The 12,761-nt window shown below is 40.9% G+C and overlaps 1 protein-coding gene and 1 pseudogene across 2 annotated transcripts in view; both read left to right on the forward strand.

Annotated features, from left to right (window-relative positions):
- Window positions 1–8,936, forward strand: part of PLXNB3 (plexin B3) — a 91,299-nt gene extending 82,363 nt beyond the window's left edge. For both annotated transcript variants that reach the window (XM_032211848.1, XM_032211847.1), the window contains exons 31-34: window positions 2,530–2,594; window positions 4,834–4,909; window positions 7,198–7,272; window positions 8,128–8,936. In XM_032211848.1, the coding sequence (XP_032067739.1) occupies window positions 2,530–2,594; window positions 4,834–4,909; window positions 7,198–7,272; window positions 8,128–8,232 (321 nt within the window). In that variant the 3' untranslated portion in view covers window positions 8,233–8,936. The remainder of the gene's footprint in view (window positions 1–2,529; window positions 2,595–4,833; window positions 4,910–7,197; window positions 7,273–8,127) is intronic.
- Window positions 8,937–9,916: 980 nt separating this feature from the next.
- LOC116504423 lies at window positions 9,917–10,814 on the forward strand (annotated as a pseudogene).
- Window positions 10,815–12,761: the final 1,947 nt, after the last annotated feature.

The following is a 12,761-nucleotide window of genomic DNA, read 5'->3' on the forward strand; positions in this document are numbered from 1 at the left end:
CAGCCTTTTTTTTTTAGCCCTTTTAGATATAGGCATTTTCATTTCATTCAAATTACTGGTCTAGTCTCTTTCTCAAAAGCTTGTCCGGCGCATCTGATATTCTGCTACATTTCCTTTCAGAACTGTCCTGCTCTGGTCATCCTAGAAAAATAACTGTTAGGGCTCTAAGCACTCTAAAAAAATTGTCTGATGAAAGAGAAAGTTCTTCCAATGGGATTCCTTCAAAGCTCATCTACAAGATATAAATCACGTGAGGCTGACATAAGATTTTAGACTGCTCAAAACCAAAATAATTTGAATGTGAAACAGGCTGGAATTTGAAATTACGTAGGTATTCATCAGTTCTACTCCCTCTATGTAGAACTTTTAACACAAGTTTCCATGCAGGGTGATGACTGCAGGTACCAACACATACCCAGATATTCCCACTGGAAACTGCAAGAGAGGGCAGCAAAATAATTAAAGTTTCCTATATCCCTTTGATGCGATCTAGTGTCACCTATATTTTTGCTATCCAGATTTGGTAGCCTTATCCCTTAACTTTCTAAAGGTTCCCTTAATTAATTAATTAATTAGAAAACTGCAAAGCAAAACACCAGTTACATATATATGTATCAGTGGTGGGTTTCAAATCCCGTTCCAACCACTATGGTTGGAACAAGCCTGGCGGTGTCCTCATGGATGCGCGCAACATGCGCACACACATGCGCATGCATCTTAGCGCTTCTGCAATGCTACAGCTGCTCCGTGGCCAGCTGCTCCATGGAGCGTTGTGCGGGTGCTGTATGCGCCATGCACGTGTGCAGAAGCCTTAAAACAGAGTTAAGGAGCTCAGGCAGGCGGGTGGGCTCTCTGGGGGACCGTACTGAAACAGTATCCAGTGCTCTGGACTGGCTCTGGTACGCCCGTACCTGGGGTGTACCTCCTGCAATCCACCACTGATAAGTACGTGCATACATACATTACTGAAGTACTGTACATACGTTATTTGTTGTGGTCCAGCAGGAGCCGTTGGAGCTGCCACCAGATTCCGACAGTGAGGTGCCCTATGAGTCGGCTCTAGAGGATGTGGAGGACCCTGGGCAGGGTTCTGACTCTGAGCAGGGCATAGAGAGGCTGGTTGGCCACCAGGAGGCACCTGAGCCTTGGACCAGTGGGGAGGAGACAAGGGAGAGTGAGCCAGACGCCAGTAGTGAGTTGTTCCTGGATGCACGCCATCAAAGAGCTAATAGGCGTCAGGAACAGTTGCGCAGTTACAGGAGGTAATTGCACTCAGCTGGTGGTCATTAGGCTCCTCTCCAGACTATAAAAAGCTACTTGTGCACACGGCCCTCTTTGCAGAAGTCAACACCGAATTGAATGTCAGAGAACTTTGTATGAGCTTGGCAGGCTGGATTGCTGCCAAGCCTTATCTGTGTTTATTGCTGCCCAAGCTTGTCTCTGCTGGGTTGCTGCCAAGGACCTGTTTGTCTGTTAATTAAATGCCGTAATTTATCTCTGGCTCGGAGTGTGCTTTGGTGTGGAACGAGGGGGGTCAGAACAGTTACTTATGTACAAAAATGGAAGCACAAGCTGGCTAGGGATTTACCGTACTAGTTTACGTTCTATTTTGACTGGTCATGGTAGCCATTTTGCAAATAGCTACGTCTCTCAGCCGCAGCCATTTTGTGAGTGCATCCATTGCATGCTCTTAAATATGCCAGTAGCCCAGCAGGTTATTTGTACCCTTCCTCCCTGGATCAGACCATCTGTCCCAGTGCTACATTCTCAACGGCAGCCAGGCCAGCATTGTTGGAAAGCTCCAAAAAAGCAAGGGATGAGGCTTTTTTGTCGCTGAACCTCTTGGCTACTGCCTCTTGGCTTTTATTATTTGCAGCTAAGTATCCTTGACAGAGCTATAATTCTCTCCAAGTTGCTCTCTTGAAAAGCTATCGTAAGAGAGTGATTGCCCCCACATCTCCTGGAAGTGAAGCCCCATTGAGTTCAGGAAGTCAATTGCATGACATAGTCAGAAGTACTTAGGATTTTACACTTTCCCCCTCTATTTGTTGGCTGACTCTATATTGTTTACTTATCTTGTCTCTTTCAGAATAACAGGTGTCCTTTTTCATTTCTCTCCTGGGAATGCCCTTAGCCATATTCTAAATATGGGGAGAGCTTACTGGATGAGTGTGACATATTTAACCCTCCACTGGGGCTTGTCTGTTGTAAATTGTCTGTAGCTGATTTGGAAGGGTTTAATGAGATGAAATATATATATGTTTGTATCACTGATGAAGATGACTCTGCCACTGGGTTACTAATAGACACCCCCCCCCCCAAAGTATCCAGTTTTCCCAATTTCAAGCCTCTTAAGTACTTTGGATGACAATTCATATACTGTAATTCTTAGTGACTATGGATTTGAAGCCTTGGAACAACTATCATAACTAGAAAAAGAAACATGCCGGTAATATGTGATGCTTGGATATCTTTTTACTCTTTTTCTTTTTAATTCAGTTCCTGTTTTTCTTGCTTTTCTCTCTTCAGGACTCACCAGTCAACAAGCTACTTTATGCCAGGGAAATCCCACACTATAAACAAATGGTGGAGAAGTAAGTGTGAGCAAAATGTAAAATACTATTTAAAAAACACTCTTCAAGAAAACAAGTGGTGTTGTTGATAAATAACTTTAATAAGGAAGTAATTAAAAATTGGTATAGATTGAATGTATGACGTACAAGCACAATAATGAACATAACCATATCCGATAGTTGATTGGTGGAGTTATGCATAATTGAAAACAGTGATATCCAAATATAAATGGTTGGTAAATCTTTTTCATATTGGGATTTGTGATTACATAAAGGTATACTGTTATTAAATAGACAATCAAAAATGTAAGGGAACTAGGTTTATTGGGGGAAAAAATAACAATCTTAACTAATTGAATATACATTGTACAATGAAAGTGAGGTATTTAGTTATACTAGATGAAAAATCTGTGATTCTAAATGCTATTTGAGAATATGGATGCAAAAACACTTGTAACCAAACGACATGCTGTATGTGATGATGATTTGTGTGTGTGTGTGTGTGTGTGTGTGTGTGTGTTGTTTGTTTAATAAAAATAAAAATTTCTTGTTTAAAAAAAAGAAAGAAAACAAGTGGTGATACGGCGCTGGGCACCGATACGGAGTAAAAATAAAGAAGGAAAGTTTACTTTGCAGCTTCTCTGCAAATTAGTAGGGCTTCCCTCCTTTTATGTAATACTCTACTATTATTAACATTTACAAAGGAGCAGTAAATTAAACAGTGGACTCAAGGGTTTGTCCCCCCCACCCCCGCATTTCTAACAATAGGAAATCTGATATAGCCTGCTCTTTCGTCTTTAGAGATTTCAGTCTTTGCATTAACATTTGAGTTTCAAATATTATCTTTATAACCTCATAACTGTCAGGGATTTAATTAAGACATTGAAAGGAAGCTGACTTCTACAGTTTTTCTGCACCTTGGCGAAAAATATACACACAACTTTTAACTTCATCCAATCTAATAATTATGAACTGGCAATAAATCTCCCCTCTCATGTGTAAGAACCTTGCATGCACATCGCAAGAACTGAAAATCTTCTCAGCCTCCCTTTTGAAATAAAAAGGGAAACTTAACAGCTGGCATCTATCATTTGTTTATCAATATTGCTAGTTTCCAACAAATGTTGCCAGTCTCTTAAGAAGAGGAAAATGGAGATGGTAACAGAGAAAACCCAACTACATGTAAGACAGATGGTCTGTGGTAGAGGAAGGATTCCCATAGAAGAAACTATAATTCCTGGGTATAATTGAGCTCTGAGCCCTTTTTACTCGAGCACTCCTTGTGCAAATGAAAACTGGCACGTGGAATGTGCTAGGTCCATTTAACTGATGGCTCTTGAACAGCTTTACTTATGTTTCATGAGTGATAACTGAATATTTTTCCAATTTTCTAAATCTTTCTTTATTTGTATCACTAATTTATTACGATTATCGTCTTTAATTGTGGAACATTTTGCCGACACCCAGATCCCCAAGTATTTCACTTTCTTAGATATTTGCATTCTGGTTTCTACTTCCAGTTCCTCTTCTTGCTTTTTTGTCATGTTCTTGGTTATCATTTTTGTTTTGTCTTTCTTGATCTTTAGTTCTGCCACTTCACCATATTCTTCTAATTTTTGAATTAATTTCAAGCTGGATTCAAATGGGTCTTCTAGAACAAATACTAAAATTTAGTAAAATTTCCAAAGTTAATATAAAAAGCAAAGGAGAGAGGGGGCATCCCTGTCTGACTCCTTTTTTTATTTCAATCTTTTCTGTTAGATCTCCATTCATCAGAACTTTAGCTGTCTGAGTGTTATAAAATCCTTCTATCTAGCTTTACTTACGTTTCAAAAAAGCTTTTTAATTCAGAGATCCTGCTCAGTGGGGAAAAATATCTTAACATGTCTAGCCAGTAACATTGAGTCTAACAATGATGGGAAACTCACGACTTTCCTTGTGCTATTGACCTATACTCCCTGACAAATCTAGCTAGCAAGACATATTAAGAAAGGTAGTTCAACTCCATTTAGACTAGTGGTTTTTTTAAAAAAAAACTTGGCAACTTCATGAGTGGATTTCAACTCCCAAGAATTCTGAATCGCCATGCTGGCGGGGGAATTCCGAGAGTTGAAGTCCATTCATCTTAAAGTTGCAAAGTTTGAAAAACAGTAATTTAGATAGAATAAATGATCTGAAGCATTTATCCCAAGAACTGGTTTTCACTATGTATTGTTTTGTCTATTTACTAATGTTTGCCTTCCTTCCCAAACATAATCAGATATTATGCAGATATTCAACAGACTGTTCCTGCCAGCTACCAAGAGATGAACTCAGCCCTGACTGAACTTTCAGGGGTAAGAAGTACATGCCAATATCCCCTTGTTGAATATTGAGAACCAAAGTAGTGTGTGTGTGTGTCTATCTCTATCTATCTATCTATCTATCTATCTATCTATCTATCTATCTATCTATCTATCTATCTATCTATCTATCTCTATCTTCTATCTATCTCTATCTTCTATCTATCTATCTCTATCTCTATCTTCTATCTATCTATCTCTATCCCTATCTATCTATCTATCTATCTATCTATCTATCTATCTTTAGAGTTACAACCCCCGGTATGCCCAAATATGGGAGGAAGTTCACTACTTCCATTCTCTGTCCATCGGCTCGTCACAAGAGACCATCCAGACAGAAAGCCAATATTTTTACTGTTGCCTTAGTTACATTTGTGTTGTATTTGTGCTGATAAATAAATAAAGGGAGACTAGTATAGATCTATTTCAAGCTATTTAGCTCTCATCAGCTAGCCATACCCTTACTGGGATTCGAACCTGTGCTCTATTGCATCTTAGGCAGATGTGTTAACCACTAAGCCACAGAGTTCGACTCCTTATCAGCTGAGCCGGGGTGATAGGTATCTATTTAGAGTTACAATATATATAAGAGTTTTATATATATATAAATCTTGTCAGCTTCACAGACTAGATATAGAAAATTAATCAAGGGATTAAACAACCTAAACAACTGCCCCCAAATGTCTAGTAATTGTAGGGCTGGGACCATATAGACCCGTGATGGCGAATCTATGGCACGTGTGCCAGAGATGACACACAGCACCCTCTCCCTGGGCACGTGAACTGTCGTCCCAGTTCAACTCTGCCGCATATGCACAGGCCTCCCACCTGGTCTTTAGGTCTCTGCCGCCCATGCGCAGGGGCGTGCATGCATGTGTGGGGCGCATGCAAACGTGTGTGGGTACATGAGCATGCATGGGGTGGAACATGGGGGCACATGTGTGGGCCACATGCACAGGGACATGGCATATGCATGGGGGGAAATGCGCAGGGCCGCGTGCGCATTGCATTTTGGGGGTTCGGGCACATGCATTTGCACATGCATGCATGCTATGGGCACTCAGTCCGGAAAAGGTTAGCCAGCACTGATATGGACCAACTTTTCCCTGTATTGGTGAACCCTCATGTCAGCAAGCCTAAAGCTAACATTTGCTTCCTACTACAAATAAGTCTCACTTGCATGAATTAATAAAAATACTGATAATTTCTATAATACTTCTGCAGATTCATCAAAGTGTGCTCCATGGTTGTTTTTTTAAGTAGTGTTACACAGGTTCTCTGAAATATAACAAATCCTTCTTAAGTTTCGAAGTTTCGAAGTTTATTGATATTTGTATGCCGCCCACTCCCTAGGGACTCTGGGCGGCTTACAGACAAAGGGGAATATATAAAAATTAAAATAGAAAAATAGAAATTAAAAAAGAATTACAACAGTTTAAAATACCACTACATACATACTACTTAAAATGGGGCTGGATGTTAATTCAACGGCCCCAGGCCTGCCGGAACAGCCAGGTCTTAGTGGCTTTACGGAAGGCTGGAAGAGTAGTGAGGGTCCGGATCTCAACAGGGAGATTATTCCATAAGGCCGGAGCAGCAACAGAGAAGGCCCTCCCCCGGGGGGTTGCCAGCCGACATTGACCGGCCGATGATACCCGGAGGAGGCCCAATCTGTGTGATCTAATCGGTCTTTGGGAGGTAAATGGCAGGAGGCGGTCTCTTAACTCACAAGTGAAGTAGAAAGTCCAGCTTGTATAATTACAAGGGTTACTTTGGGTACATCGGGTATACATGTCTTATATTTGGTGTAGCCCAACGAAGATTTATTTTAAAAACACAGCTTCCTCTTTAGTTTGACAGTAGAGACGGCTTGGAACCCTACCCTGCGCCATATTAAATGGTAGCAGCATGGAGAAATATGAGTTGATTAAAAGTACAACAGATTACTGGTAGGCATGTGTCATTTGGAATGGGTTTTATTTGAAAGCAGATCACGTTGGTTCTGAATAGGGTTTCCCAAAATGGAAACAGGCTACCAGCACAAGACAATCAAAGAATTTCTTGGATGGACCTTGAATTGAGAACGCTGTGATTTGTGTTCATTTTTCTGATCTGCTAAATGGACAGCAATTATAATTGTGTAGAATTATTATAGATGCAGTAGCCAAGTATTTGGACAATTGTAGGTATGAATACATGTATAAAATAATGGTGATTTGTCTGCATTGATAATGAAAAAGCGATTGACCAAATTACTACTATCTTTTATCTTGTCTTGGCAGAAATACTCCTCTGATCTAAATTGCTTAGTGGCTCTGCAAGAACTTTACAACTATATTAACAAATACTATGACCAGGTATAGTAACACATTTATTGGAACTTAGTCGTGGGGAGACATTACAGATAGTCCTTGACTTACAACAGTTCACTTAGTGACTGTACAAAGTTACAAGGTCACTGAAAAAAGTGACTTATGACCAATTTTCTCACATACGATTATTGTAGCAACCCCATGGTCACATAATTAAACTCAGGATGCTGGGCAACTGGTTCATATTTATGACAGTTGCAGTGTCTTGGGGTCATGTGATCCCCATTTGCAGTCTTTTGACAAGTGAAGTCAATGAGAAAGCCAGATTCACTTCACAACCAGTGGTGGGTTTCAACCGGTCCGCAGCGGTCCGTGCAAACTGGTTGGTCGGTGAACCCGGAAGTAAGTAACTTCTGGGAACTGCGAAGGGCCCACCTGCCCGCCCGCGCTCCTTACCGGTCTTTGAAGACTTCTGTGCTTCCATGCAGGCGCATGGCACATACAGCACCTGCGCGATTCTCCGCGAGCAGCTGTAGCATCGTGCAGGCGCTAAGATGCATGCGTGAACTGCGCGCACGCACGAGGACGCCGCCGGCCCCGTTCCAATTGTACCGGTTGGAACGGGACGAGCAACCCACCACAGTTCACAACCCTGTTACTAATTTAACAACTGAGTGATTCACTTAACAACTGTGGCAAGGAAGTTCGTAAAATTGGGCAAAGTTCACTTAACAACTGCCTCATTTAGCAACAGAAATTTTGTGATCAGAAGTAGAGGACTACCTGTAGTTACTGTTGGCGGTGGTGGAGATAGATTGAATGCAGAAAAGGCAGCAAAATTTTTTCTGAACAGGATGAGCAGGAATTTAACTGGTTTTTGTCTGTATGTGTTTCCCGCAGATAATCAGTGCATTAGAAGAGGATCCAATGGGCCAAAAGATGCAGCTAGCATATCGACTGCAACAGATTGCAGCTCTTGTAGAGAACAAAGTGACTGACTTGTAACATTCCTAAATCAGCTGTCCACCCAGATCCAACAACACTAACTAGAAACCTAAGCATATTTAACTCAGAAGTAAATCTTCCCATGTTTTGTAATTGCTGAAGAAGGGCAAATCCTGAAAACCTATCCTGAAAATTCTCCACTCTCCATTCATCAGCAACATTTTCAGGTGCCAGGCAGCATTGCACAATCTCCCTCAGAGGCATCTAAAATAATTTAAAATGGACAACACCATTGCTTCCCTCCTTCCACCCCTAGTGCCTTAACTGCATGGATGCGATAAGGCTTTTTTGCACTTGGTGCTCATTCTGTCTGTTATTAAAAACAACAACAACAACAACAACTAACTGCAAAGGGAGTAATCCCTGTTTGGAACACTGGCTTTGTAAATAAAATTGGTGTATTTATTTTGGACACCCTACAAGAAGGGTGGCAATTTACAGTGTCCCCCTTTTAAGCAGTGTGTGTTAATGGGCCATTCTGTGCTGGCCACTACAGATTGGGGATTGAGGGAATTTTATCCCTTCCAGACTTCATTTCCTGCCTTATAATGCACTAATATTGCAATTGGTGATAATACCATTTTTTTTAAAAAAAATATTTGTATAAAACCTATACTCTAATTGGTCTTCATTTTAACTCTTCCTATCTATTGTCCTCTCCTCCCCAATTTTATGTATATATGGGAATCTTCTGCTCTGGGATTGTATTTATTTTAATGACATTTTGAAGAATTAAAAAAAACTTTTCAGAAAAATACTCTTGTCTGATTTACTTACAGATTCTAAGATGGGGCTCACAATCTGCAGTTCCAAGATTGAATGCAAAGTTATTATAATCCATAATCTTTAATATGGCAGAAGCAGAAAATTATGAATAATAAATTTAAGAATATGTTTATTTTTTTACTAATATTCTTTCTGGCACTTTATGTAGATGTAAAGGATAGTCTATGTTTTTCTACATCTTTTCTACTACTTTTTAAAATTGCAGTAATATTAATTGTTTTCCAATTCTTGGAAATAAATAAAAACAGATTGCCATCAATTTTATATTGGAATCCTTTAAGAATCCTGAAGTAGGCTTTGCCTAGATCTGGAAATACATTTATCTTTGTCAGTCAGATATATAACTTTAATCTCATTTTTCTTTGCCTGAATTCATCTGATTCTTTTGCTTAAAAGATGGGTCAAGAAGTTGCAGGCAGCAGTGAATCTAATTCAAGGGGAAGTTGTAGGTTTATTTCCATTGAAAATGTTAAGCAGAGGTTGGATCATCATTTGTCAGGGATGCTTTAAACTGAAAAACTAGAGGGTAGAGTAGAGGGTTGAGCTCAAAGTCCTAGAGAGCCCCTCTAAACTTTATCATTCTATAATGGTGATTAATGACAGTGATTAAGATGGAAGGCAAGAGTTTTGGTCAGGGAGAGCGAACAGATAATAGCAAACCTAGATCTTTATCCATCTCTATTCTACATATAAATATTATTTCTTTAAAAAGTTGAAGGCAGTCGTTCATGCTTTTTGACCATGGATGTTTTTCATTCCACTGAAGAGTGGCATGTTTATTTTGGGGAACCAATCGGGATTATATTTGATAATTTGGCAGAACAGTATTCCTAAATAGCGACACACCCGTTGACCTTCTGAACTTCAGGAATGATCTTCTCTTCCTCACCGCTCCATGATGACGTCTCAAATCTGTCAGAACTACCATGCTGAATGTGAGGCTGCTGTAAACCACTTGGTGAACATCAAACTCCATGCTAGCTATGTCTACTTGTCCATGGCCCATCACTTTGACCGTGATGATATAGCTTTAAGCCATCTGGCCAATCCCAGGAGGAGAAAGAGCATGCCGACAAGTTTCTGAAGTACCAAAATGTGAAGTACCCGTGGTTCGCCCATGAGGCCAATGTTGAGAAAAGACACGGATACGAGCTTTCTCGGGATGAGGCGACCCAGATTGGGGTCTGGGAGCCCCTTTTATTGAGATAGGACAAAGGCAGGAGGAGCAATCAGCATGTGATTTAAGACAGCCTGTCAAACTACAATTGCTAATCTGCTGCTCAGGGAAGTTCTGTCTATATATGGTCAAATCCTGGGTGTCATTGGGTAAGGCACATCTAGAGTGAACTGTCAGGATGTTATGTCTTTTAGGAGTTTGTTTTTTCCTGTGTGGTTCAGCGTGGCTGCGCATGCCCTGTTATGCACTGGGCCATGGGTGACCGCCACACCTACACAAGGAGTTATATGACAACACCAAAACAAGCAAGGAGGACGTATTGTGTTGCAAGATATCAAGAAGCCAGAGAAAGACGAATGGGGCAACAGTTTAGATGCCTTGGAGCATGCCCTACAGCTGGAGGAGGAGGTCAACCAGGCTTTGCTGGATCTACACAAGCTGGCAACGGAGAAAGTAGACCCTCATCTCTCTAACTTTCTGGAGAATGAATTCCTGGAGGAGCAAGTGAAGGCCATCAAACTCCTGGGACCATTGTACCAACTTGAAGTACCTGGGGCTGCCCCAGAATGGCATGGGCGAATATCTTTTTGACAAGCTCACCTTAAGCGAGAGCAGCTAAACTTTGTCCCGTTTGATTTATGCTGTTTCTCTTGGCAGGCAAAAATAAAATAAAATTCCTAAATCGCCTGTTGGATGCCTGTCATGAGTATGAATTCTTGAGAAAACTACAAGGACTAAGATGTATTAGTATACATGCACATATAGCAATAGCAATAGCAGTTAGACTTATATACCGCTTCATAGGGCTTTCAGCCCTCTCTCGGCAGTTTATAGAGTCAGCATATTGCCCCCAACAACAATCCAGGTCCTCATTTTACCCACCTCGGAAGGATGGAAGGCTGAGTCAACCCTAAGCCGGTGAGATTTGAACAGCAGAACTGCAGTCAGCTGAAGTAGCCTGCAGTGCTGCATTTAACCACTGCGCCACCTCGGCTCATTGCAGCAAAATCGTTGTGAAGCAGATAAATCATTATCAACCATCAGTGGCAATGGTCATAAGCTATGACTATTAGGCTAGCTTGGGAAGCACATACATATTCATACAATTTCCAGCATGTTAATTTGTCTACTATAAACAAGAAATCTCGAGACGCTGCAAGTATTTTCCCAAAGAGAATGCCCACTTTAGTGATGAAACATTCTTAAAAGGCAAACAGTGTAAGATAAAGAAGCTACAACATTGGGTGTGACTTCATATATTTTGGGTAACTTACCATTACAGTACTTTCTTCTGGGATTATTCAAACTTTTAGTCTATCCCAAGCCCAGGAACTGTCTTCTAGTTGTGTATTAAGGAAACCCAACTTCACTTATTTTTTGGAGCCCAAACAAGATCAGCTGGGGGCAGTATGTAAAAAACAAGCAAAGATATAAAGGCGCATTTCTTGTAGCCCGATGTGCCATACAGAAGAATAATGCCTCTGTTAATGAAGTTGGGGATTCTTTCTGAGATTGATTCATAATAAAGCAATCCTTAGGTGATCTTAGGTAGCAGTGCCCTGTGATGTCAGGCTGGCCACATGACCGCAGAAATGTCTTTGGAAAACAGTGGCTCAATGGCTTTGAAATGGAGATGAACACTGCTCCCTATAGTCGGCAACGACTAGTGGAGTAAAATCTGCAGGGATACCTTTTAGCTGATCCAAGCCCTACTACAAATATGTGCTTTCGTGACAACGTCAACTCTAAGTGAATATTACATAGCTTGAGTTCTTTAGAATGGTCTATCCCCAGCCAGCGTGGCACGACAAAACCACGCTCGTCAAAATAGCGGTGATAAAATCGCGTCGCTAAAGCCGCGACGTCATCGCCGTGCGTCATCACCGCCGCAACAACAGCGCGGCAACAGAAGGGAGCTTTAAAACGGCGCCGCGGCAGAAAGCCAATTTCAATTAAGGTAAGGGTTAGGATTAGGTTTAGGGGTTTGTTTTAGGGTTAGGTTTAGGGTTAGGTTTAGGGTTAGGGTTAGGTTTAGGGTTAGGTTTAGGTTTAGGGTACTGAGTGCTTGGGAATGCGCAGATTTGCCCTCCGCGATTATGTCATCGCGGTAGGGTCGCGTTTTTCCTTAGCGCTTCGAACGGCACGAATTAGTCTTCGCGCTTATGTCTCTGCGGATAAGGGCTTCGCGGATTTGTGGTGGAACCCCCAGCCAGTTCCTTCAGTGTCTCTATCTACTAAAACACAAGTGATATAGTATGATTTCTTCACTAACTGCTTGTAATTTCAGTTAAAGGATAATGAACTTACGAACTAATGAAACATATTACAAATTCAATAACAAGATTGAATTTGTTTTCAAAACCTATTACAAATTCAGCTACAGACCGAAAGCATCATCCTTAAAGACTTTTTGCCAGGCCTGCAATTATATTCCTTTTAGAATTTTGGCCTGCCACATTTCCTCTTATTTCATTATGCTGTTTCATTAGTATAGTTGATGGGAGGGGGGAATAGACAGGAGTAGGATTGTTGAATGTATTGTTTTCATTCTTTGCTAGAAGACCAA

The sequence above is a fragment of the Thamnophis elegans genome, chromosome 2 (assembly GCF_009769535.1).
Source record: "Thamnophis elegans isolate rThaEle1 chromosome 2, rThaEle1.pri, whole genome shotgun sequence".
In the NCBI taxonomy this organism is placed as follows: domain Eukaryota; kingdom Metazoa; phylum Chordata; class Lepidosauria; order Squamata; family Colubridae; genus Thamnophis; species Thamnophis elegans.